Source organism: Mirounga leonina, unplaced genomic scaffold, assembly GCF_011800145.1.
Source record: "Mirounga leonina isolate KUSES-001 unplaced genomic scaffold, KU_Mleo_1.0 Mir_114, whole genome shotgun sequence".
Classification (NCBI taxonomy): domain Eukaryota; kingdom Metazoa; phylum Chordata; class Mammalia; order Carnivora; family Phocidae; genus Mirounga; species Mirounga leonina.
Genome location: NW_023270265.1, coordinates 26,584,975 through 26,609,396, shown reverse-complemented (window position 1 = coordinate 26,609,396; position 24,422 = coordinate 26,584,975). Strand labels below are relative to the sequence as shown.

The 24,422-nt window shown below is 51.9% G+C and overlaps 1 protein-coding gene across 4 annotated transcripts in view; it reads right to left on the bottom strand.

Annotated features, from left to right (window-relative positions):
• Positions 1 to 24,422, bottom strand: part of PAX2 (paired box 2) — a 76,340-nt gene that overhangs the window by 27,429 nt on the left and 24,489 nt on the right. For 2 of the 4 annotated variants that reach the window (XM_035020617.1, XM_035020628.1), the window contains exons 4-6: positions 17,688 to 17,773; positions 16,031 to 16,150; positions 10,390 to 10,458 (exon numbers count right to left, since the gene is read on the bottom strand). In XM_035020617.1, the coding sequence (XP_034876508.1) occupies positions 10,390 to 10,458; positions 16,031 to 16,150; positions 17,688 to 17,773 (275 nt within the window). The remainder of the gene's footprint in view (positions 1 to 10,389; positions 10,459 to 16,030; positions 16,151 to 17,687; positions 17,774 to 24,422) is intronic. The other 2 variants (XM_035020642.1, XM_035020635.1) reach the window with 1 other exon arrangement.

Sequence of the window (24,422 nt, the reverse complement as noted above, 5' to 3'; positions counted from 1 at the left end):
ATCCTTACAGTCACAGCAACTAACATTAAGTGCTTACTATATATTAGGTACTCATTTAAGAATTGTACATATATTAACTCATTTAATTTTTACCAGAACTTAAGCAGGAAGCTTCTATTATTATCCCCATTTTGTAGGTGAAGAAATGGATGTGCAGAGGTTCCAGAACTTTCCTAAGTTTACACAGCTAACAAGTGATGCAAGAGGCAGAAGCAAACACAGGCAATTTGCCTGTGGCAGCTTGAGTTTGTAACCTGGAGAAACCAAGGAGTGGAAAGGTTAAGTAACTTATCCCAAATTACCTACTATAGCCAGTAAGTGGCAGAGCCAAATTTAGAATCTGTATGTATCATAGGTTTTTTTAATATATATATATATTTTTTTTTTATCATAGTTGTTTTTTTAATGTTTGTTTTCTCCACTAAACTGTGACTATTTTTGAAGGCAGGGACCCATCTTTTTCATCTTTGTAAACCTAGCATAGGGCCCGAGGTGATAAAAAAAAAAAAAAATGTTGGCTGATTCATTTAACAGAATTCCAGAAGCAAAGGTTGATAAATTCTTAACTTGCTTTGCTCAACAGTTTATCTTTTAGAAGAAAAAAGAAGCAACAAAGTAAATTGCTGCTCTGGATTCAGTGTCATTGCATTTTACAGCTGCAAATTGTCACGGAGATCACTTAATCGGATTCCCTCTCAGAGACAAAAAGAAAAAAAGGCTCAGAAAGGCTGAGTAATTTTCCCATGTCACACAGCTGGTCATCTTTAAGATGGGAAATGAGGTTCTCAATGCCCAATGCCCTTTTCACTATTCCAAGCTGCTTAATTCTGACCGAGAAACAAAAACCGATGAAAGGGAAGTGATGGCGATCTGGGGAGAAAGCAAGCATGTCTAGAGTTGACAGTAGCCAAGGAAGGAGGCATTGGACAGAATCCAACTTAAGGAAAGCAAACTGCTACATGGGGAGGGAAAGAACAGTCGTGTGATTGCAAGAGATTCTACAAGGGAGTATAATTCTGTAAGGACAGGGTGCTCTAAAAATGAAATTCCACCTCTACAAGCTCAAATAATCAACCTGACAAAGGAAAAGGACTGGAGTGGGGGAGGGGTTGAAAGAGAAGGACATTTAAGGAAAATCATTGTTGTTGCACACGGATAAGCTTTAAAATATGATGAGCCTAGATTTTAAAAGGACATGTACACCGAACAGTGGAAGATTATGCAGCCATTAAAAAATCATGTTTTCAAAGAATATTTAATGATATGTGAAAATGGTCCTATATAATGTTAAGTGAAAATAGCAAGACACAAGCTGTATGTACAGTATCATTCCAATTTTGATAAAAAAATTATATATGCACAGAAGGAAAAAAAAGACTGTAAAGAATATACCAAATTCTAACAGTGGTTATCTCTTAGTGATGAGATTATGGGTGATTTTTTAAAAAATTTACTGTATCTTCCAAATATCTTCCAATGAGCATGTATGACACTTATTATCAGACAAAAGTTATTTTTTCCTCTCTTAAAAAGGACACACAACAGATGGAAGGAGAGGACCATAACCAAGGATAGATATGAGAGTAGCATGAACCTATCAGGAAGACAAAAGCTCAGAACAAGCTGAGACAACAGAAAAGGGCCTTTGTAGCTATGTTTGAAGAAAGAACAAAAAGGAAGGCAGGTTTAGGTTCAGTACTTGGGAAGGGGAGTAAGACTGAGAAAAAAAGGGAGAGAAGGCAGAACCTCTCAACCCTCTCTCCCTCGGCTTGCCTTCGTCTTCTCCATCAAAGAAAAGAATCTTCAAAATGGGACCATCAGGAGTTGCCCAGGTCAGGAGGGGGCCAGGCAGGTAACTCATATCTATTCCAATTTACTTAACTTGCCCCGGCCCAGATAATTCATCTACCAGGACCCTGGAGGAGAAAGTAGATAGGATCCTAAATTTTTTGTTGATAATCCTTGAGAAGTCACAATAAAAGGGTGAGGCAATGAGTGACAAAGCCCAATGCCATCTTCCCTGCAAAAGGGGGATTATGCAAATAATGCTCTAATAAATCTAATGCTAGGGTCAGGAAATCTTTTAGAAGAAATTGTTATACAGTTAATTTGTGGGCCCCAGGTAAGAACATGTTGATATAAATTGGGGCACATGAATTAGCTATCAATGCTCGGATCCAACGCTAACCCCACCAAAACCTCCTTAATTGCCCTGGTTGGAAGCAACTGCGCACTCTCTCTTTTTAAAACATTTATCAGAGCACTTTATACCTTGATCATAGCATCTATCACATTCTGCTAGTATAATGATGTGTACATTTATCTCCCTACTAGATTAGAAGCTTCTTGCAGTCAAGAACTGTATTCTATTTACTTTTGTGAATCAGTCCCTCCATGTTTTATATATAGCAGGCACTCAATCTGCTCATCAACATAAGTTGCATTTTTTATTGATTAAGGAAATGCTGTGGATGTTAACATTTCACAAACAACCCCCTTCCTAATTTTATGGACGAGATGGAGAAAAGTGAAATGGCTGATGGCTGCTGGGCTCAGTAGTACCCAAAGCATTTGTTTACTGCAACCAGGAGGGAGGTTTCCACTGGTGGGCACTCTCTCCTTTATTGTAAAGGCAAATAATTCCTTTTTTTAAGATTGTGTTTACTTATTTGAGAGAGAGAGAGCACAGAGGGAGATGGGGAGGGAGAAGCAGACTCCCCGCTAAAGAGAGAGACCGTTGTGGATGGAGCTCAACCCCAGGACCCTGAGATCATGACCTGAGCCGAAGGCAGACGCTTAACTGACTGAGCCACCCAGGCGCCCCAAGGCAAATTCTTGTAAAAAACCCTACTGGGATGATGCTACAGAAAACATCCTTATGATCTTAATCAGGTGGAATTAAGAGCCCAAACCAACAAGATGAAATTCAACAGGGATAAATGGAATGCCCTATGTTTAGGTTAAAAAAAAAATCAATTATACAAGTGCACAATGGGGTAGACCTGGCTTGATAGCAATTGATGTGAAAAAGATCTCGAGGTTTTCGTTGACCACGAACTCAATATGATCTTGAGTTTGACAGAGCTGATAAAAAAAATCGAATGTAATCTTAGGCTACATTATGGATGCAGAATCTCCAGATGGAGACTGGCAATGGGTCTACTGTTCTTGGCATTGGCTAGACTGTCTCTAGAGTTCAGTGTGCATGTAGGAGAGACTTTAACTGTCAAGGATGAATTCAGAGATGGATAACCAGTATGGTGGGAAACCTTCCTCCAGTGCAGGAACCACATCGTGTGAGAAACTAAAATCCACCGGGGGCCATGCGGGATGAATGGAAAGAAGGGAGGAAGGGACGGAGAGAAGAGAGGGCGTCAAAGGGAGATCTTCACCATCACTTTAAGTGGTGAATATTGTTGTCTCTATTTTAAAGATGAGGAACCTGAGATTCAGAGAGATCATGTGAATAGCCAAAGGTCCCACAGCCAGTAAGGAGTGCAGATGGACCCCACATCCAGACGTTTGGATTCCAAGGTTTTTCCCTCAACACTACCCTGACTCAGTACAAGGCAGTGCTTCCAACAGTGACAACTGTCCATGTATGTCCTATGTCCTGTCAGGCAGCACTGCAGGAAGGGAGAGTTCTATGTGAGTGGCAGATAAGCCCAGATGACCTTTAAGAATCGGAGACTTGGCCTTGTCACCACCCTTAGCCCAGCCACTGGTCTCCTTCCACATGGGAGGGGGCTCTCGAGACAGTCTCTCTGCATCCTAGCTACTCCGGGGCTCAAGTCCCATCTCCTCCTCGCTCTTCTAGCCACTTCCCTGGATTCCTATTGAATGCTCAGCCACGTGGTTCAGCATTTAATTAATAGCTTATTTTCTGATGTGTGATAGTCTTGTCTCCCCCAGTAGATTATAAATGCCTGGAGACCCACGTCCTAGTTATTTGTTCCTCTTGTACATCCCAACACATTGGGCACTTGGGCCCACACTGATAGAAAGCTCTCCAAAGATATAAGTGTAGGTTTTCTCAATATTCCACTATTTAGACACCAAAGCAAAACCACAGACTCTCAGCACTCTGAAATGGTTTATAGGAAATCTGCCCGAGGACAGAGGCATGACGTGAATGATCATTTAGGGCCCTCATACTTCCTCACCAAACATTAGAAGAGAGACCTAGAACTCCAGAGAATTATACCAGGACAGTTACTTTCTGCATTCTGAAAAAGTTCGTCCCCCCTCCTCCCCAAGCCCCCCAGTTACCTGTAGCAAAGAAGGGTGTGAGTACCCACGGCCAACACACAGCCCGAGTGAGTGCATGTGACCCATCTATGAAGTAGGAGTGGGTTGAGCAGGTAGAGATGAAGCTGGAGGGAAGGGAAGACCAGAGGCAATGATGGGAGGGGAGCAAACAGGTAGTGGAGAGAGAATCGAACTGCACAGAGAAATGGGAGGAGTGAGCCCTGGGTGGGTGTGGGTGAATTCCCCAGAGTGATCAACTTTCCTGCTTGAGAGCAGGCGCCGTGCCTTCCTGCTGGCCGCCTGGCAGAGGCTAGGGCTCCAGGCTCCCCGGTGGGGCCACCGACCACCGACCACCGGTGGGGAAGAAGGAGCATCTGTCTGTGCGGGACGGAGACTTCCTTCCAACCTATGTGGGCTCTCAGGGAGGGGCTGGGGCCTGCTGCCTGGTGCTGGGTTCCAGCTGGGGCCAGGACCAGTTAGAAACCTCTCTGGAGCCAGGAGGGAAGGGGGCTTTGTTAGCTCAAAGGACACAAGCAAGGCGAAAAATTACAAACCAGGCCGCCCTAAGTATGCTTGTTTAGAGAAACTGCTTGCATTTATGAAGTCTTTGGTGCGGAAAGCAGGGTTGCAAATGACTGCATCAGAGCGACAGTAAAGGCCATTAATTTCCTGTTATGTTTTCCTGTGTTGGGGGCTTTATTAATTTAATTTTACACTGTCGAACAACAGCGAGAGCTGACACTGCCACGCCGCCGCCGCCGAGGCTGGGTTTTCTTTTTGTGTGTGGAGCAAGGCTTTGCCTGACATGCAAATCAACGCTATTACCGGAACCAATAAAGATGTGTGGCGGGAAGAGGGGAGGGATGAGGAGAGGGAGGGAGGGGAGGAGGGGGGGAAAGGAGAGAGAAAGGAGAGAGAAAGGGCGAAAGCCATCCTTGGCCAGTTTCTGTCTCCCTCCATGCCTGGCATCTCCTGGCTTCCAGAGCATCCTCCACAATCAGCAACTTCTGCCCATCCTTCACTTTCCCTTCGACTCGTCTTCCCTCGACTGTCCGGCTTCAGATGATTCTACCTCTGCTGTCCTCCTCTGTCCCAGCTCCTGGCGGAACTTGAACAGGGACACTAAGTTCCCCGGGAGAGGAGGGAGACAGACTTCCCCTCCCCACATCCCATCCCCAGCTGAGGCATGTCACCAGAGCACAGGGGCAAGGGGCACACCAACCCCACACTCCCCTTTCCTCCAAAGTCAAGGATTCTGGCCCATTTACATATTAGTGTATGCACACGTGAACCCCTAGAAGGGCAGATATCCCACCTTGCTTATAAGGCCCTCTGAGAGCGCCCATATCCTTAACCTTGTCAACCATTCATTTCCTTTGAATTCCCAGAAAAAAAAAAATACTGTCTCTGTTTCTCCTTAAGAGACTCCAGCAGCTGTCTTCAGTAGCTACAGGGTATCCAGTTGGCCTAGACCATGATACCAGAGAAAAGGAATCCCAGAGTCAGAAAAAAGGCACCTTCCTGGGAGGCCACATTCTGGTCCCTTTTACTACTTAGGCCTCCCAACGACCACCCCAGGACCGTCCGCACTGCCCCTCACGCAGAGCGGCTTCCACAGGCTGGCTGCCCCAGGGCTCCTTGCTGCCCTCTGTCTGGCTTGCCACGCCACCAATCTGCCCAGGGGGGAGGCACACTGCCCATGTGTCTGGGTTGGCCACACCACCAAAGGAGAAGAAGATGGGGGGCTGAGCAGGCGAGAGGGAAGGAAAGTGAAGCTCCTGGAGTCACTCCTACCAAACACACCGTCTGCACCCCTCCATCCAGACTTTGCAGTTGGCCGGGGGCCTAGGGAGATCTGTGTGAGCCCGTGGAAGAGAGAGAGAGAGAGAGAGAGAGAGAGTTCATGCATCCCTCCCTCTGTCACTGGCTTGCTTGAGCTCCTGCCCGTACTTTCTGCTTCAGGAGCTCTTTGCCAGGCTCTGAGAGGCTGTTGGATGGAATCCAGCTCTCCCTAGGAGGAAAGCATAAACTTCATAAACTGCATTTACTTTAATGCAGGTTCCTGGGGCTGCTTTCCTCGGGCTTTTCCTCCCTCCTCTGTCTGCTCTGTCCTGGTCACATTTTGTCCCTGGCCCTGTGTGCACCCAGACCTCATGTGTGCGCACATGCGTGCATGCGTGTGTGTGTGTGTGTGTGTGTGTGCGCGCGTGAGATGAAGGCTCAGGCAGGAGGAGAATGGGCAAGGTGTACAAGCCTTGTGTAAAGGAGCATTGCTTGGCCTGGCCCTGGAGGGGGCCTGTGAGATGCCTGCATACTGTCTCCGGTGGGACAGAGCACAGAGGGTGCTTTGAGACGGGGGCAGGCGGGCACTTCAGGGAGGGGGGATACTGACATTTGCTGGGGACAGCCAAATTAGGAGCCACCTGGAGGCTGGGCCCGGGGCTCCAAGGAAGGGAGGGAGAGAAGGCGAGGCCTTGGTGCAGGTTGAGGTTTGTGAGGCCTCCCTGTCTGGTGTTGTCAAGGTCAGCAGGTTCAGGTTCACCGAAGGGTCAGGATGGTTTGAATTACTGGCTCTGCTGCAACTCGGCTTGGAGGCTCGTGATCCGTCTCCCAGCCCCAGAGTCAGGCCCAGCCCTCCCCCCAGCCTCCTTGCCTTTGCACCCCCACCCAGGGCAGAATGGGGAGGGTCCCGGAGAGCCCCGGCGGCCACCGAGGCCCCGAGGAAGGCAGGCAGGGAAGCCCTGAGCTCAGGGCTCCTTCGTGGGCAGCCGGCAAGATCAGAGAGGCTGCTCAGACCCACTCCTCTGGCAGGCAGCAATCTGGCCTACCTGTCATCCAAACCCTTTTTCTGAAGTGTCCCCCATGCCCCTGCCCTTCCCAGCTGCCCCTTGGCCTGAGGAGGAGGCAGCGCCTGGAGAGGGGAGCCCAGAAGCAGCAGGGCCTGGCTCCTCCCTCCTGCATCCATAGCCTGCACTTGGGGGAGAAGGGCAGAGCTGAGGCAGCGGATTTCTCGCTTGGTGCCCTTGCCGGTGGAGGAAGGAGAACGATGCCTACCTGCAGGGCTAGAAGGGGGTCGCCATGTGGAAGACTAGGAGGTGAAGACAGATTCTGACAAAATGGGTGTGCATGCACGTGCACAGGAGTGCACGGATGCAGGGGGTGGGGGGAGGACCTGAGGCCTTTGCTGGGAAAGTTGGGATACTGTGCTGTACCCACCCTAGTTTCCAGGGGTGGAGGGACACAGGCAGGCAGCCCCTCCACGGCAGACCTGTACATTCTCTCCTGGGGGCAGGGGTCAACCTGTCTATTCTGGCACCTTATGAAGAAAGTCTCTTTTGTGCTAAATCTCAACATACTTCCTCAAACAACCAAATACAACTCTTTCTCCACAACAGCATGGACTGGCCGGGAAGCCACTGGTTAGTGGTCTGGCTGCCAGTCTCCGGTGTAAACACAGGGATTTATGTACAAATTCAGGCCCCTATGTCAACTACACAGGCTAAACCCTGGTACTTCCAGAAAAAAGTAAGCCCACATGCGCACAGATGCCAAATAAAATATCGACATAACCTACCCCCACCTCTGTATAACGATATGGTCAGTGTTCAACAGGCTCATGGCCAAGAGTACCCAGAAAATGTGGCTAAAATACGTGATCCATCTAAGATAGAGAATCTCCCCCCTCTCGTTCGAATGGTCTAATTTCCCAGGTTACTGGGAAGATAGAATCATAACAATGAATGTGTGTTCATAAGTGGATTTTTTTTTTTTTTCTTTTTTGGTATCTTAGTGAGTGCTGACCTTTAAACCTTAACTCTTTCTTGGACTGGAGTGGACATTAGCCAGGTTTTGATGATTTGTTGGAAAATGAACATAAGTTGAGCTTTGTTGATACAGTTAAACTCAGGCACTTGTCCAGACAGATGACTACCTTCATGTAGATTTGGTTTCTGGACTTTCATAGAACCTGCCTCATGTGACCTGGGCTGGGTGGTATCGGGCATGTGAAATCATATCATTCCAGCCATAATCCACAGAGTACCTCTCCTTAAAGAAACTCGAACTCCGTTCAGCTTCCCTCTGCCAATATAATGTTTTCTTACAGTGCCCGGCCAGGGCCTAGAGGAGAGCGAAAGCCAAAAGAGGTTCTATGGTTTCCTGCCCACGATGGAAGCTCATGCCAGGGTTCTGAGAGCACCCCACCCTGGGCTCCACGCTCCTGGGGCGGTAGGGGGTGGTATCCTTTGCGAAGGGAAGCAGCTGGCTGGGCACGTAGGTGTGGAGGAAGGAGGAGGTACACAGACATAACTGTGCCCACGCTCTGGGTTTCGGTTAAGGACTCTGCAACATGGTGCAGCCTCGAGGTGTCTTCTGGACACTCCTTGGCACCCCTCCCGGCTCCTTCGGGCTGAATCCTGTCCCACTACCATGGTGTATACTCTGCCAAACTTCCCAAAGCTCTTCCCATGCAAGCCGCCCTCTGCATCTGGACCAAAAGGCCACAGACAACGGCGCAGTGGGCCCGAGGGAGCCAGGCTCTGGCTCCTGCCTCTGCCTCTCAAGCCCTCCGCCTGCGCCAGCCTCCCAAGGAGCGCTCACCTGCGGCCTTCCCGCTTCCCCCATCAGCCTCTTCCAGGACGGCGGGCGCGCCGAAGTCCTAGGGCCTGGCTGCGGCGGAGGGGTTGGGGGGAGCCTCTCTTTTTTGGGGGGGGGTGTCCTCCTTGTCTGCCTTTTCTGACACCAGCACTCCTCCCGCTGCCCCTCCAGGAAGAGAGTGGGGAAGAGAGGCCGGTGACCAGGGCTCGCCTGGCTTACATTAATGAGATACACCAGGTGTAATCCGGCCACGGAGGCGGCCTACAAGAGGAGGCGAGCGCGGGCGGCCAGGAGCAGGGCTGCTCAGGTAATTGGTTTATCTCTCTGGAAGCAGGGGGAGCAATCTCAGCACAGACAGACTAGCAGTAAAGTCTCTTCCTTAAGGCTATTTCCTTTGTCTTTTCAATTGCTTGCACATCCATGTGAGAGAGGGAGAGAGTGTTAAAGAGAGAGGGAGAGGGAGAAATGTTAATTTGTGAATTAATGGCTTTTCTCAGCGGAATTGTAAATTCAAATGTCACCTCACACGGTGACACCACGGCTGGTCTGCTGAAGAAGCAATGATAAGATCCCCCACCTCCCTCGGTGCCCCTCCCTCCCCAAAGATAGCTGTGGAGTGGAACATGCTACTTTTAATTTGCAATAACAACACAACAGAGGTATGCAGTAATGACTGCCTTCCTCCACCCTCCTCCTGGCTTCCTTCCCCCCAGTCCAGTTGGCTCCCCATTTCCTCCCTCCCCACCCCTTTGCTCTTCTGAAACAACACCTCACCTCACCCCGGCTGCCCCCCACCCCAGCCCAGCCAGGGCCCTATCACATGGGGGTGGGGTGTGCCTTCGAAATTGACGATGCTGCAACCCTCTCTTCTCCTTCAATAATCAGGGAATTAATGACCCTGAAGTTAAAGTGAGGCTGATACCGAGGCCCTGCCCAGCGTTGGGAAAAAGCCTTCATTGTTTTCAAGCAGGAGGCGGGCAGCAGTGAGGGAGATTCATGGATGGAGACTGAATATGCAATTTTCTTTCACCTTGCCAAGAGCTGCCCCTGGGCTGTGCCTGGCCTAAATTTTTCCTTTTACCATCTCTGCCTTATCCGGCCCTCCCACCTCCCTTCCATTCTTTCCAGAAAATTACCTTCAAAATTGATTTCCACTTTTACAAACAAATATAATGGGAACACAGGAAAAAACTTGGGCCATGATGAATTAGGGCTGTCAGGTGCTTCCAGGTCTCCTTTGCTTTTGTTTTACTACCCGATCTGTTCTTTGTTTTTCCAAGGGCTGGAAAAAGTGCCCCCCATCCACTGAGTGCCTGACCCTCCAGGCCACTGGGGCCTCAGCCCCCAAACCCAGCAGTGGCCCGTGGCAGAAGTGATCCAGGCCCTGAGACTCTGTTAGCCTCTTGGTTTCCCAGTGGAAGCCTGACCCACCTCCTCATTTCCGCTCCCTGGCTCTTAGGAGTCCACTCTCCGAATTGTCTCTAACCGCCACCGCCCCAGCTCTTTCCCCTGACCCCCACACCATATTCCCTCTGGCCCCCATACCTCTTAAAGTCCAGACCAGATGCAAACCTCCACCTCCTCTAATGTGGGCAGGATCAGTGTATACCTCGACTAGAGCAAATAAGAGACAGACAGACACTGAGAGATCCCGAAAGACAGGCAGGTAGAAGACTGGGGACAAGACCCTGAGATTGGGAGACCAGGCTCCTCCTCAAAGGGCTTCGAGGTTTCTGAGCCACAACTCCCACATAGCCTTAGGGTGTAAGGGCTCCCAGCCTCCATCTCCCCAGCCTTGGGCCCCAGGTAAACCTGGAGGCAGGCTCAGGACAGCCCATGTATTTGCCTACAGAATGCAAGGTGATGCCTACTGGGCCCTTTGGGCAAAACTCTATATGCACACCCGTGTCTCAGGACCGTGGAGCCTTAACATCCTCCGGCCTGGCCTACAGCTCTCCCCTCTCACTAGTATTGGTGGACACGCACCTGCTCACATCTGGTCGTCTATTCAAGTATATACACTACCCAGAAGACTGCATGCCTGCCCAGTATATGGCATTCCATGCCCCTTTTCACCCAAAGATCTCAGAATGGTAGAAAACACACATACCTACATTTGCTTAAACCACATAAAAAATTACATGGTGTCCATAAAACAACAAACACACATTTCCCTAGATAAATAAATAAACTTACATGTGAGAGCAGAAATGCACAGCAATGGGTAGAGGGAGGGATGCCTCCATGTTAGAAAAGAAGGGGTCCTAGATTTAATTACGTACATCTAAAATGCCTTTGGATGCTAAGAGATGACACGTGGCCCACCCAGATAACCATAGAGCAAATGACCACACAGAGATGGACAAAGGTCCTCCCAATCACACATGGGTGGCTGACATCTTTCCCCCACTCCCTGGTCCCATCCCGGTGAGCTTGTCCCAGCATCAGCTTCCCGCACCAAGATTAGGGAGCCTGGGCCCAAATAAGTTTCCTTCTAACATGACTTCACTTCCCCCCCAAACATAAACCTGCCGATTAGGTCCTCCCCCGCAGACCCACGATGACCCGTCTTCCAAGATGGAGCTGGCTCAAGGCAATATCCGTGCTTTTGTGTAGCCCTCTCCACAGTCCCCCTGAAGTGAGTGCTGATGCTGTCTCCATTTTAGAGAGAAAACTGAGCTGATGAAGGGTAAGTGATTTGCCCGAGCCACCAGGATTCAAACCTGGGTGTGCCTCACTCCAGGGCCCACACCCTTCCCCACTGAGCCACACTGCCCGTCCACGCCACTCCAGGGACTGCCTGCTGGCCTCCACCCGGCCTCCTCCTCCTCCTTCTTGCTGGGTGGGGGTCCTGCAGCCTCCCCTTGCCCAAAGCCAGGGCTCCTGGACCGGGCGGGTGCTGCTCATTGCCACGGCCAAATCCCCTCATTTGCTCCATGTCCAACCTGAGGAACACACTCGGGGACGTCGAGGAGGGAAACTAACTCAGGAAATAAGCCTCTTTTTCCGGTTACGGCTTCATCCGAAGCAGAAGGGAGCTATTAAAGGCAGCGACAGGGCTGAGCCGCTTCCCTGCAACCCGCCCTGTCTGCAAATGCACCCCTGCACGGGTTTGGCACCTCTCAACTGCACAATTCATTGTGCACCGAATTAATGGAATGCAAAACCACGGCCCCCTGCAATCCCACACGGCAAAGGATGATACCAACACACCTCCCCTCACCCAGATCAACAGACTCACACCATATGACTTCATTTGGATTTTTGGACAAGTTACGTAATTGCTCTATGCTTCAGCAACACGCATGGACAGCAACGCTTTGGGCTATGGCCGAAAGCACCTGGGTGAAGGCAAAGGACTCTGGTTTTCCAGCCTGAAAAAAGACAACAGCCTCTGTCTTCCAGCCACATAAACCAGGGCACGCAGCGTTCAGGGAAGCAGTGTCCCTTCAAGGGACCCTGACATACTCACCCAAAATTGTAGCCAAAAAGAGGTAAGGATCTTAGCAGGGTACTAACTGGGGAGCTACCTTCTCAGACTGACGGACAGCCTGTCTTCTGGATGCTTCATGACATAGCTTCCTCATCTGTCCCTGGTTCCTGCCTCATTCTGGGAGCTTCTGGACCCAGGTGGGTGGGCAGTGTTAAGGCGTCTTGACTAGCACATTTCTCAAAGGAAAGTCTGCGGATTCTTCCATACTTCCGACGGCCAGGGCGTGAGGAGGCGTCTCGGGCAGGCTCACAGTCACTGTCAGTTCCCTTTTTCCCCAGAGTCACAGCTGATCGGCCCTTTACTAATATCCCCACAGATATGATTGCTGCAGATACTAATAACGCTTGTCCATATTCCGAGCACCAATGCCAGTAATGCTCTGGGTATTAGCACTGTGAACGCCAGCAGCTACTGCTGAGATTGTCTCCAATAATGGCAGCACACGCTGCAGTGATTGTCCTCGCTAATGCCCACCACCGTGACATTGTTAGAGCTGAAGAATAGGCCGAACTGTACCCAGAGGCAGGAGCGGGAGCGGCTTCCTTGAGGACAGGGAGGCTCACAGCTTGCCCCCGGGGCATGGCACTTCTAGAGAGATGCCCCAGTGCGTGGGGCCAAAGGGGGGCCAGCCTGGCAGGGGCGGCGGGGTCCTCCTGGAGGGAGATGTGCCCCTCCGCCCCTGGAGGTCTAGTCCCTTGACATGTACCCCCGTTCCCATCCCAGCGCCCCTCAGCGCCCCAAGTCACTCGTAGCCTGCGGTGCTGGCCCAGTATCTGAAGGACACACCTGGGTGTGTGGAGCCCACGCCTGGGGCTGCCTCCTGCAAAGGCCTGCCAGGTGTTGTGCTAGCTTGGCCCGACTGCAGACTTGGGCTACATCATCTTGACACATAATTATCTCTCCTATTCTTAATCATCCGAGCTGCTCCCGAATGCAAACTGGGCCTGGCTGCTTGGAGGCACCCAGGATGGGGGAGGGGAGCAGGGCTGTGAAAGGTCCGCCTTTGCTCTCTCTTTTCCTCTCCCTTCCACCTGGATCAGACAGGTCAAGTGTGTGTGGCGGCCCGGGGTGTGATGGGGGGCAGGTCGGGGAGAACTGGCTTCGCTCACAGGTGCTGGCCTCCACCAGGGAAAGGCTAGCTCCCTCTGGGCTGCGATTGGTCAGGGAAAGCCAGAGTCAAGGCAAGAGAACCATCCCCCCCAAAAGAAGTAGGGCCTCGGGTCCTCCTTGTCCCCTGGCTAGGCCCAGGAGGTAAGTGTTTAAGCAGTAAGAGGAAACTGAGAGCCCCCATGACCCCTCACCTAGAAGATGCCAATTGCTTCCTGAGATGTCCCCTGCCATCATGGTCAGCCTGCTGGAGGATGGTCTTCCCAAACCCAGCCCTGCTCTTCTCCCTTCCTGCTCAGACACTTTCAGTGGCTACTCCTGCCTGCAGAAAAAAGTCCAGACTCCTTATACGCTCCGGTCTTGGCCTGATCTCCTGTGGCCCTAACCCATGTACTTCCCCTTCCCTTCCGGCCCTTCCCTCTTGCCCCTTCAGCCCTGCCAGAGCACGCCTGCGTCTTCCCCACCATAGCACCCTCTGGTCACAAGGCTCAGTCTACCAGGTAGAATTTCACACTGCCATTGTCCTTGAACATGCCCCTGACCCATCCTTCAGGCCCCTCCTCGAAATGCAGCCCTTTCTGCCAGGCTACTCCCTCCTGACTCTGAGTTCCCGTGGCCTGCAGCCCAGACCTCCATCACAACACAGCTATCTGATGGGCCTTTCTGCTCTCTGGGCTCACATGATTTACACGCCCCACTAGACTATAAGCTCCTTAAGGACAAGAATCATATCTTGTTCTGCTTTGGGGTCTTCAAGCCTTTCTTGCAGCTGATGCACAGGAAAGGTTCACTGAATTGAATTGACTTGAAACAATGAATGTGATCAATTGCAAGGAGGAGAGCACTCTGTTCTGGGCCGGCTGGGCCTGACCTTGGGTGGCCACAGCCTCCTGCCAGTGCCTCCCTACCCCTGGCCTGCTCTTATGGCCCATAGGAGTCCAGGAAACAGAGCATGCTTGGCCCCAACCGCAGACCAATAGGGGAGAGTACACGGCGGCAGCGGAGGGGAGGGTTCCTGTGGCCTCCCCCTACCCCGCCTGCTGGACATCTCACACTCTAAAAAAGGCAGGGGCTGGTGGTGAAAGGGGAAACTCTTGGGGCCTGAGGAAGAATCTTCCAAACCACTCAGGGTGCCAGGGCGCCTGGCTAAGAGGAGTGTGGGAAGCCCCCAGGGAGAACGGGGACCTAGCGCCTTTCCCGAAGCCTCCCCCCTGCCCATCAGGGGCTGCCGCCAAAACCACCACAATGAAATTTAGTGAGTGGCAAAGGCCGTGGCAGCCAAATGGGTTTGGATATTTTGGAAGAAGGAGAAATAGAGCCAGACAAGCTGTTTCCCTGTGAAACGAGGCTATTAGGGCTTCTGGAAGGAGGCCAGCACCAGGTCATCACTGTCTTGCCAGACCTAGGCCTCTCCCATGCTCGGTCCCTTTTGCTGGAGACCGGGGCTTTCACACTCTCTTTGCCCTCAGCCTGGGCCCAGGGAATCTCACTTCTGTCCCTTTTCTCTGTTCCTTACCCTCTAATGCTGCCCCAATCAAGGGCTTGTCTATGCTTGGGATGGCCATGTGATTGATTGTCCAAACAGGACATTTTTGAGAGAAAAAAGAGATGCTGACTGGCCAAGATGCAGAGACAAAAGGCATAAATTGGGACTGTCCAGGCTAATGGGATATGTGGTCCCCCTTTATGCTCATCTCTAGAGGATTCTGTCTATTTCGTGGGAGATACCCTTAAAATCATACGCCCTCCCTAGACCAGAAGGTTACTGTTTCCCTAGCAGGGACCATGGGACTGGGAGAGGAAGTAGGCTCCAGATACTGGTGTCTCCGTTGGTCTGGGCCTGCCGGCCCTGTGCCCTGAGCCCTTCCCTCATCAGAAGAGAACCAGATGGTCACCAAGGGACCCCTCATGTCTCAACATTTATAAAATGCCTTCTCCCAAGCTTGTGGCCACCACTCCCTCTTCGTGTCCTTTCCCCTCTCTTCCTCCTATTCATTTCTCCCTCCCCTGAACTCCCTGCCTAACAGCCGGGCTGCACCTTGAGGCACTATAGGGAATGCGGGGGAAGGGCCAGGGAGGAGCCTGAGTGGTGTCTCCTCCCGTAGGGAAGAGTCCAGCTCCCTGAGTGGTTTCAATGGGGGGCAGAATCCATGTGCCACAGAGAAAGGACACCCGGGTCAGCTGCACGTGACATCACACCTCCATCTTCTGATGGGTTGGGATCAGGTAAGAACAAGGGCAGATCGGCCTTTCATCCTTGGGTCAGAGATCAGCTGTCCCCCAACTTCCTGAACGCTCCCAAGGTGTTACATGGTTCATGCTCCTCCCCTGGTACCCCACGGGGATATTAGGGGCAGTCCCAGCGGAAGATGAGGCCGTTGAGGCTGCTGAGCAGATGGTGAAGCTGAGGGCCCTACCAGCAGCCCGCCTCCCTTTCCAGGAGCCAGCAGGACAGTAGGGGGACCTGGGCTTTGCTACTAAAACTGATCTCACAGCAGAGCAGCTGCGAAGCCGGGCCGAAACCGGAGCTCTGAGTCCAAGGACAAAGCATGCACAGGGAAGCCAAGCCTCTTCCCTCCTCCCTACCTTCATCACGTTTCCTCTTCTCACCATTGGAGCGAGGGATCCCCAGGATCCCGTTGATGGAGTAGGATCCCACTGGATCATTGGAGGCGCTGGAAACAGGAGGGGAGGCCGTACTGGGAACTGGACGAGAGTAAGGAGGAAATGCCATCAGGATAACAGCTGTGATCGCAGGCCAAAGCCCCAAGGCTGGGGGCCGAGAGAAGCAGAGGCAGTAAGAGGGATGGGGAGTCCCTATTCCCCTTCGTCCTCTGAGGTTTAGAGGGAAACGCATGGCTATACACAGTGCAGGCTCTTCACTTCTGTCAAGCCCCAGGCTAAGTGGTGACCAGTCAACCCCAGGCCTTCTCCACAGCCCTAGAGACTTCGCTGGGCCCTTAAACTCACTTCCCGAGGATACGTGGACACACCAACACTGACTCATCTAGAGACGGACTCGGTGGTTCTGCAGGGAGCACAGCTCACCAATCCCTGGGGCCGGGCCAACCCTTCTAAACAAACCCCAGCTCACTCTCTCTAGCGTCCTGGGCTGGCCCTTACCGATCCTGTTTCCGAGGCTGTGGCTTTCTAGGATCTGTCTCTGACCCTCTAGGAGATACAAGAATGGCCGTGATATTCCCGAGGAGGCCACAGCTCGTCTCTCCCAGTTGCTTCTGGTCTTGAAATCACTTGAGAAGTTCCTAAGTCCTCCCTCAGGGCACAGACTAGTGAAAACATTCACTCTGAGGTGATCAACTCAGGGTACAGCCTGGCCCAACCCTCCCTCCCGGCACACACTGTAACACGGCCTCAGAAACAGTGGCTCCTGCCAACTTCAGGAGGGCTGGGACCAGCCACTTCTACTTCCTGCTGGCCGAGAGAGAAGGGGACAGCTGCCAAGAGGGGCAGCGGGAGAAGTATAGCCACATTTCAGCCCCTTACGCCCCAGGCCTCATCTATGGCTACTAGCAGCACCAAGCGCCCTTGCGTCAAAGGGAAGACCCTATGGGAGGGGACGTTAGCTGGTGTTCTGGTGGCCCTCAGTCATGTCTCTGAGAGGCCATGAGCAAGCAGCAGTAAATAAGGAGGCTGGAGCAGCAGAGAGTTACAGGGGGAGGGAAGAGAGACAGATAGATCAAGAAGAGATGGGTTCAGAGGAAAGAGGCCTTGAGGAGCAGAGCAGAGGGATGGGAACAGATCCAGAGCCACACGGGCAGAGAGGAGAAAAGAGAAAGGGAAAGGCAGAGAGAGGAGGGAAGAGAGAGAAGGGAGAGGAGGGGAGAAGAGAGAAAGAATTTTAAAAATTACAAAATGCAGTAAGAAGGTAGATATGAAAGAAAAGGGCAAGTGGAGACAGAATCAGATAAAAGCAAACGATGAGGAAGGAGGAGGAAGGAGGAGAAGAAAAGCTAAAGGAAAGTCTTGATTTAGAGAGGCAGAGACAGAGACAGAGAGACGGACAAGGAGCTGCAAGGAGATGTGGGCAGGAGGCAGAGAGCAGTCCTGGTGAGCAAGTCTCTGGAGGAGATCCCGACCTCTAGGAGCTCAGGGAGAGTGGGGGCTGGGAAAGGGGGCCTGGGACTCCAGGTGGGTGGGCAGGTGGGCTGTTCGGCGGCGGCGGGGGGGGTGCCTGGCTCTCCTAGGTGGGGCCCCGCTTCCTCCCTTCCCTGAGACCTCTTACCGATGGTGTGGCCAGGGGCAGTCACTCCCGTCCCGGCCCCATCCGGCGTTGGGTGGAAAGGCTGCTGAACTTTGGTCCTGATGATCCTGCAACAGTGTCACGACAGCATCACACGTCACACACCTGCTCCTGCCTGCCCCAGCTCCAGCCCAGCCCTGCAGAGGGGCTCTCCCAAGCTCCCCAGCTCCTTCCTCATCCATCTGCTCCCTGTGCCCCTGCCCTCACTGACCGCTGCCAGACATGTGCTTTCCCTCCCGGTGGCTCCGCGGATCCAGCCCAGCGCCGCTGGGCAGAGGGGGTGGGTGTTCTCTCCTGCGCTGCGCATCATCTGAGCTGCGGCTTGGTTTTTGGCGGCAAGGACTGGGGCGGCAGGGTGAGTGCAGCACGGCATTCTTCCCCTTTCTGGGGCTGGGGCTGCCCTGGTGGCTTGTTGCCCACCCTTCCCTCCTCAACCACACCATATCTCCTCCTGGCAACAGGACTCCCTGGGTCTGGAGATCATTTGGGGGCTGGCTTTCCTACTGGGACTGTATCACAGTCCTCTAGAGTTGGGGGACAGGGTGAGATTTCCCCGTGTCTTGAGCTAAAAAGAAATAGCCAGGAAAGGGCTGGGTCACAGGTGGTGCTTTTTGTCCCTGAGATTTCAGCACATCACACGGTCCCTTTGCCAGATGCCAGGTCCTGAACAACCTCTTCCTAAGCCCACTCACTGCCCTGTCCCTGCCCAGCTCGCTGGCCCAATGATCCGCTTTTCTGGGGTCTTACTCAGATCACAGCTTCTTTACCAGCCTAGTTGAAAAGCCTGGCACCCACCCTGTGCACTCCGGGGTGAGGGGCGGGATCAAACATCCCAGGGCTGGGGTTGGGCCTGCTTGTCAGTGATCTGAGGAGCCCACGGCTCGGGGAGGCAAAAGACCAACGCTGGGGCCAAGACCAAGGAATGCTCCCCGCCGCCCCTTAGTCAGAATAGGTACCCTTGGGGGCGCCTGGGTGGCTCAGTTGGTTGGGCGACTGCCTTCGGCTCGGGTCATGATCCCGGAGTCCTGGGATCGAGTCCCGCATCGGGCTCCCTGCTCAGCGGGGGGGGTCTGCTCCTCCCTCTGACCCTCTTCCCTCTCGTGCTCTCTGTCTCTCATTCTCTCTCTCAAATAAATAAATAAAAAATCTTAAAAAAAAAAAAAAAAAGAATAGGTACCCTTGGAAGCAACTTCTCCCGTGGCATTGCCCCTCCCTACGCAGCGGCGTGTGGGCCAAGTTCACCCAAACCAGCCAGGTGAGTCAGAAGCCATGAGCGGACTCCATTCTGGTTTAAGTGAGCGCTCACAGGCAGTAGAGATAAGGCGCCTGCCTCACGTGCCGGAGACGAAGCTGGATAGAGGGAAGACACACACCCAGAGAAAGCTAAGGAGCCCCGAGGGGCCTGGCAGTAAACACTAGAAGGAGGCAGAGGAGGAATCCAGCCCCTTGCAGGTGGCGGACTAGGAAAGAAGTCCCTGAGGAGGTGGATCTTCACACAGACCTTCAAAGGAGGGCAGGGATGAACAGATGAAGGGACCCCAGGCATGGAGGAGAGTGGAAAGGTCAGCAGGCAGTTCGGCAGGGGCCCTGAGTCCTGCTTCTGACTCTGCCTCTCATCCGCCACAATAGCTTTGGGCTCATCATTCTACCTCTCGGGGCCTCTGTTTCTTCAGCTGTAAAGTAAAAAGGTGGGACTACAGGATCTCGAAGGTCTCGTTCCCAGTGAAAAATACTACGGCTCTAAGATGAACAAAGCAGCCGTGCGGGGTGGGGGTGGGGGCATTATAAGCAGGTGCTGGAGGGAAATAGAAGAAAAGCATGGAGGCCGAGTGAGTCTTAGCGGTTAAAGCCCAAACCGGTCAGCCAGGAACAGTGGAGTTACATAAAGGAGAAAGAGGAAATAAGGCTGAAACTTGAAAGTGACGATGATAAAGAGTGATTTTCCATTTGTCGATCATCTAGTAGGTGCCAGTATTATATGCAATTTATATTACTTATACATACTACTGTTCCTTCTCCCAACAACCTCCAGAGTGGATACTACTATCCTCATTTTGCAGGTTGAAAACCAAAGCTGACAGAGGTTAAGTGGCTTAGTCAAGACCACACACTGTTGGGGAGGGCAGAGGCAGAACGCAGTCTCTAAAATGGGTGCTTTTTCGTGACTTTGTCATACTTCTCTCAACGTGCAGCAACCAGGGTTAAAGAGTCTCAAGCCATGAGGGATTTCGAAACTAGAGATCTTGGTAAAGCAACATGCAGGCACGAGGTCTCGGGAAAGAAAGGAAAGAGTCTGCAAGAGACCGTGAAGGCGGAATGACCAGGATTTAGCAACTAACCAGAGTCAACCACGGCTCTAAGACTCTCAATTCTGGGTACCTGCAAGGCTGGTGGTTTGTACCGCTGTCAGGAGGAGAGAGGGAGGGAGGTGGCTGGTTCTGTCTTGGACATGCAGTGTCTGGGGTGGTAGGGGAGCGTCCAGATGGCATGGCAGACACAGATCTAAGACTGTCAGGGAAAAAGAGTGTTGATAGAGACAAGGGGCCGAAGGAGCGGGTGTTGGCGGGCACCTACTTTCATAGGCGGGGGAAAAGAGCCTGACCTTGCAGAGGGCTCAGAATCGGTCACACTGGAAATGGCCGGACCAGGATTGGGCCGTTTCACCTAAGTCAATGGAGAAGAACGTTTCCAGAAGGAGAATATAATTCACAGCATCAATGACAATGTAAAGACTGGAGGGAAGTGCGAATAAGAAGAGGCACAGATTTGGGAATTTGGGGGACGGCGGTCTCAACAAAGCGACTGGAACAACTGGAGCCAGACAGAAAGAGGTTAGGGAGTGAATAGGAGGTAAGGGAGGCAGTGAAAATAGACTAGTGCCTTCAGAAGTTTGTAGAAAAGGAGAGGAGAGGAAGGTGTGGAAGCCAGTGGATGGAACTGGCAGCTGAGTGGAGGGAAGGCAGTTTAGGGTAGGAAAGACCCGGACATGTTGGCAGGCTGAAGAGGAAGAACGGGGGAAGAACGGGGTGGGGGGAAGGGCAGAGCCTGAAGTTGCCTGGCAGAATGCGGAACAACCGAGAGAACGAGGCAGAACAAGGAGACGCACCGGGAGGATCTAGCAAGAGATGGTACAGGCTGAGGCGGTCAAAAGCTTTGAAAAGGCGCTTTTACAGCTCTTCTCTCTCAGCACAGCAGAAGGGAAGCTCATCTCCCTAGAGCTGGAGGAAGGTGTGGAGCGTGATCACCCTGGGAAAGATCAGACGGTAGCCAAGGCCCATTTAGACTGGTCTATAGGAAAAGTCTAGAGGGAGGCTATGCAGCTCAAAGCAGCTGCTCCGAACTCATTGCAGCAAAAGCTTCTGGGATCTCACTGGGTCTGCTGTGGGTGGCTCTAGCCTGCGGGCTGATGAGCCCTGGACTAAGGGAGCCGCAGGGCTGGGGCTGGTTGACTCAGATAACTGGCTGGCCTTGCGGAGTTTCTATCTTTGTTATCCAGAGCCTCTGACCCCTGGGGCACTGGTGTAGATTTAGCTGAGGCAGCAAGTGATGGAAAATCACTACTCCCTGACAGCGGCTTGGGGGTCCACGGGAGAGGAGCTGGGCAGGGTGCCTGCGTGAGTCACTAATACTCTTGGTATCCATCCGTGCCCCCCAGGCAGTGGGCACTTACTAGTCCCCAGAGCTGACCTCCGGAAATTTAAGAACTGGGATCATGGATACCTGGTGGTTATCGATTGCCGACCTGCATCCCGTACACAACCCGACAACTCATGGGATTATCACCAGAGGTTAAAAGGATAAAGTGAAGCATTGCTTTGGGTGATTGTCTGATATTATTTCCCCATTTCTCCTCCTTCTTTTCCCATCTTTTTCATTCTTGGTACTGCAAGGTCAGCCAGACACATGTATGGCCTCCAAGGCCCCAGGCAGGTCTGGCCTTCAAGTCAAGTCTGCAGGTAAGGATCTTTGGGTGGGGGGGAAGCAGTGGGGAGTCCTGGAGGCCATCTCTCTTCCTGTTGCCATGGGAAAACGGCCCTGTCAGGACCCCTGTTCCCCACTTCTCTTTCCAGCATGTTCTCCTTCACAGGGATGCACCCTTCCTCCCCCCCTTTCCCTGGCTTTGCCTAGGCCCAGCATGGGGGACTTGAGGAACTTAGCAAGGGTGTGACTAGGGCAAAGGGAGGAAGGGGATGTGCTCTGGGCCCGGTCCGCCTGAGTCTGAGTCCCAGCTCTGTTACTATTGTGAAACCCCTGACAGTTTCTTACTCCCTCATCTGCAAAGTAAGATAATAATACTGCCCACTTCCTAGGATTGTTGTGAGGATTAAATGAGATAATGCACGTCAAGTGGTTAGTATGACGCTTGGCTCAATAAATGCAAATGCTAATAATAATAACAACGACCGGTAGTAGTAGTATTCCTATGGGTGACCATCAGGACCGGCTGCCTTCTCTCCAGGGACCGAGCCCGGTGCAAGCAGGAGGCCTCGCCGCCCAACACGGTCCAGCCTGGTCAGTGCAGCTGCTACGGAGGCCCCGGATGGAGCGCTGAGAAGACCCGAAGCAGCCACAGCAGGTGTTACAGCCTGACCCCAAAGCAGGTGCATCAGAGAGACTCTCAGCAAGACAGATGAGGGTCCCCTGCCTGGGAGCCCTGGGAGGGATCCACAGACAGTATGAGCAGCAGCTCCTTTGGGGCCCAGCAGGTGCCAGGGGGCTGTGACAGCATTTCCGAGTATAGATGACAAGGCAGGTGAAGTCACTCTTTCTTTGGTTAAATTCCCAGGAGGCCTCCACCTCCCGCCAAGCTGGAGATCAAAACAGTTTCATCAGCTCTGTGAGTTAGAATGAAAGCATGTAATGAGTCTCCTATTAACAGCTTGCTAAACTCATGAAGAAACTGAGGAGCTCTCCACGTTCTAAGAAAGCACCAGGGAGATCCTTACTCCTCTTCTGATTCTCCTCCCTCTCCCACTTCCTCCTCCTCATCTCCTTCCTTCCTCCATGTTTCATTCTATCTCTCTCCCCCGTGGCTCTCTCTGCCCCTCTGTCGGTCTCCCTTCTCTTTGTCTGTCTGTCTGTCTCTCTGCACCCTGAAGTCCCACTGTGGCTGTGTGAGGTTATTGATTCCCGGGAGCTGGGGGAAAGCAGGAGGCAGGGCTGGGGTGCAGGCTCAGGGATGGAAATAGAAGGCTATAAATTATTTGTGACAGGAAAGCAATAGTGGCAGAGTGCTGAGCACAAGTCCTGTGTCACTATTAGATTCCTTTTAGCCTGATGACACTGTAAAAAAGGTTAAGTGTCTGCTGGAATCGTACACCTGGGGGGCCGGGGCAGCCTGCGAGCAGAACAAGCCACTGAGAGCAGGTATATCAATTCTCCAGGCCAATAATATTCCACTCATTGATCGCCACGCAAAGTTCAAAAATCTCATTACAGCCAGGCAGACCAGGAACTTTTTACAAATCAATAGAATGATATAATGTATGTATACTTAGTACAAATGTATCTATTCATCTATCCATCCATCCACGGTCCGCCTCAGGGTTTCCAAGTTAACCTACCTATCATATTATGTTATGTTATGTATGATATTATATTGCATTGTATTATATGATAATAAATGGTGTGCAAAAATTCCCCCTGAGGTGGAGACAAGAAGAGGTCCTATTAGCATCGAGGTGACCTCAGACAGCTCACCTTGGAGAGAGTTAGGTGGCAGCATATCCGGGACTAGGCTGGTCAGGATTTCTAGGAGCAATGCTTCCTTAGCAGGAGCTAAGGAAGGAGTGGGAATAAAATCCACTCTCTACTGAGTATTTACTATGTGTTAGGCAATGTTCTACATGCCCCAAACAGTTTACTTAATCCTCACAGCAACCCATTTTGGAGATACAGCATGTTGCAATTTGCCCAACGTCACCCATTTCATAAATGGCAAGTCTGGCATTTGAATTCAAGGACACTAAATGCAGGGCCCATACCCATAACCACGAAGCTATCCTACCTCCAGAAAAGAAATACTCTAAAGCCCAGAATCCCAACTCTTGGATTCTATTTCCAGCCTCTTCTGTTGTGTTCTGAGAAACAAAGGGTAAGGGGCTCCCTGAGAGTTAGTATTCCCTTCTCTAAAATGGGAGTAATAACACCTGTTGGAACCAGCTGCTGACAATGTGATGTATACATGGGACTTCCAAACATGTCCCCATAAAATCCTGTCCGGCTGCCTAGAGCAGACGGCTTTCCTCACGATGGAATTACTTCTTAGTAGAACGAACGGCAGGCTGGCCCCAGGCTTGGGCATATTACTGGTTTGCTGAAAGGGTCTTTAGGGTAAGAAGTCAGGTGTCTATATACATGTGTCATACACATGTATAAATCAGTTTAAATTGTCCTAGGGTAGACTGCCGACTTCAGAGTTTTTGCAGAAAATATTTAATTCCTCATAAGAGGAAAGTCTGTACTGATTTGGTAAATCAAGGGAACTCCAGGGTAGAGAATGTCTCAGACTAGCTGGCCCCACAACCCACTGAGCCAGGTGAGTGGGGGGAGGGGCCTCTGCCAGAGCCTTCAGGCTTCCTGGGTATTATATAGGCTGGATCATTCCAGAGGGCAAAACCGTATTTGCTTCAGCAAAGGACATTTTGCCCGGTGACTGCACATGATTGTTTCAACACAGGCCTTTGAGAACTGCCTCTACCAGGTACCTGTCCCTGG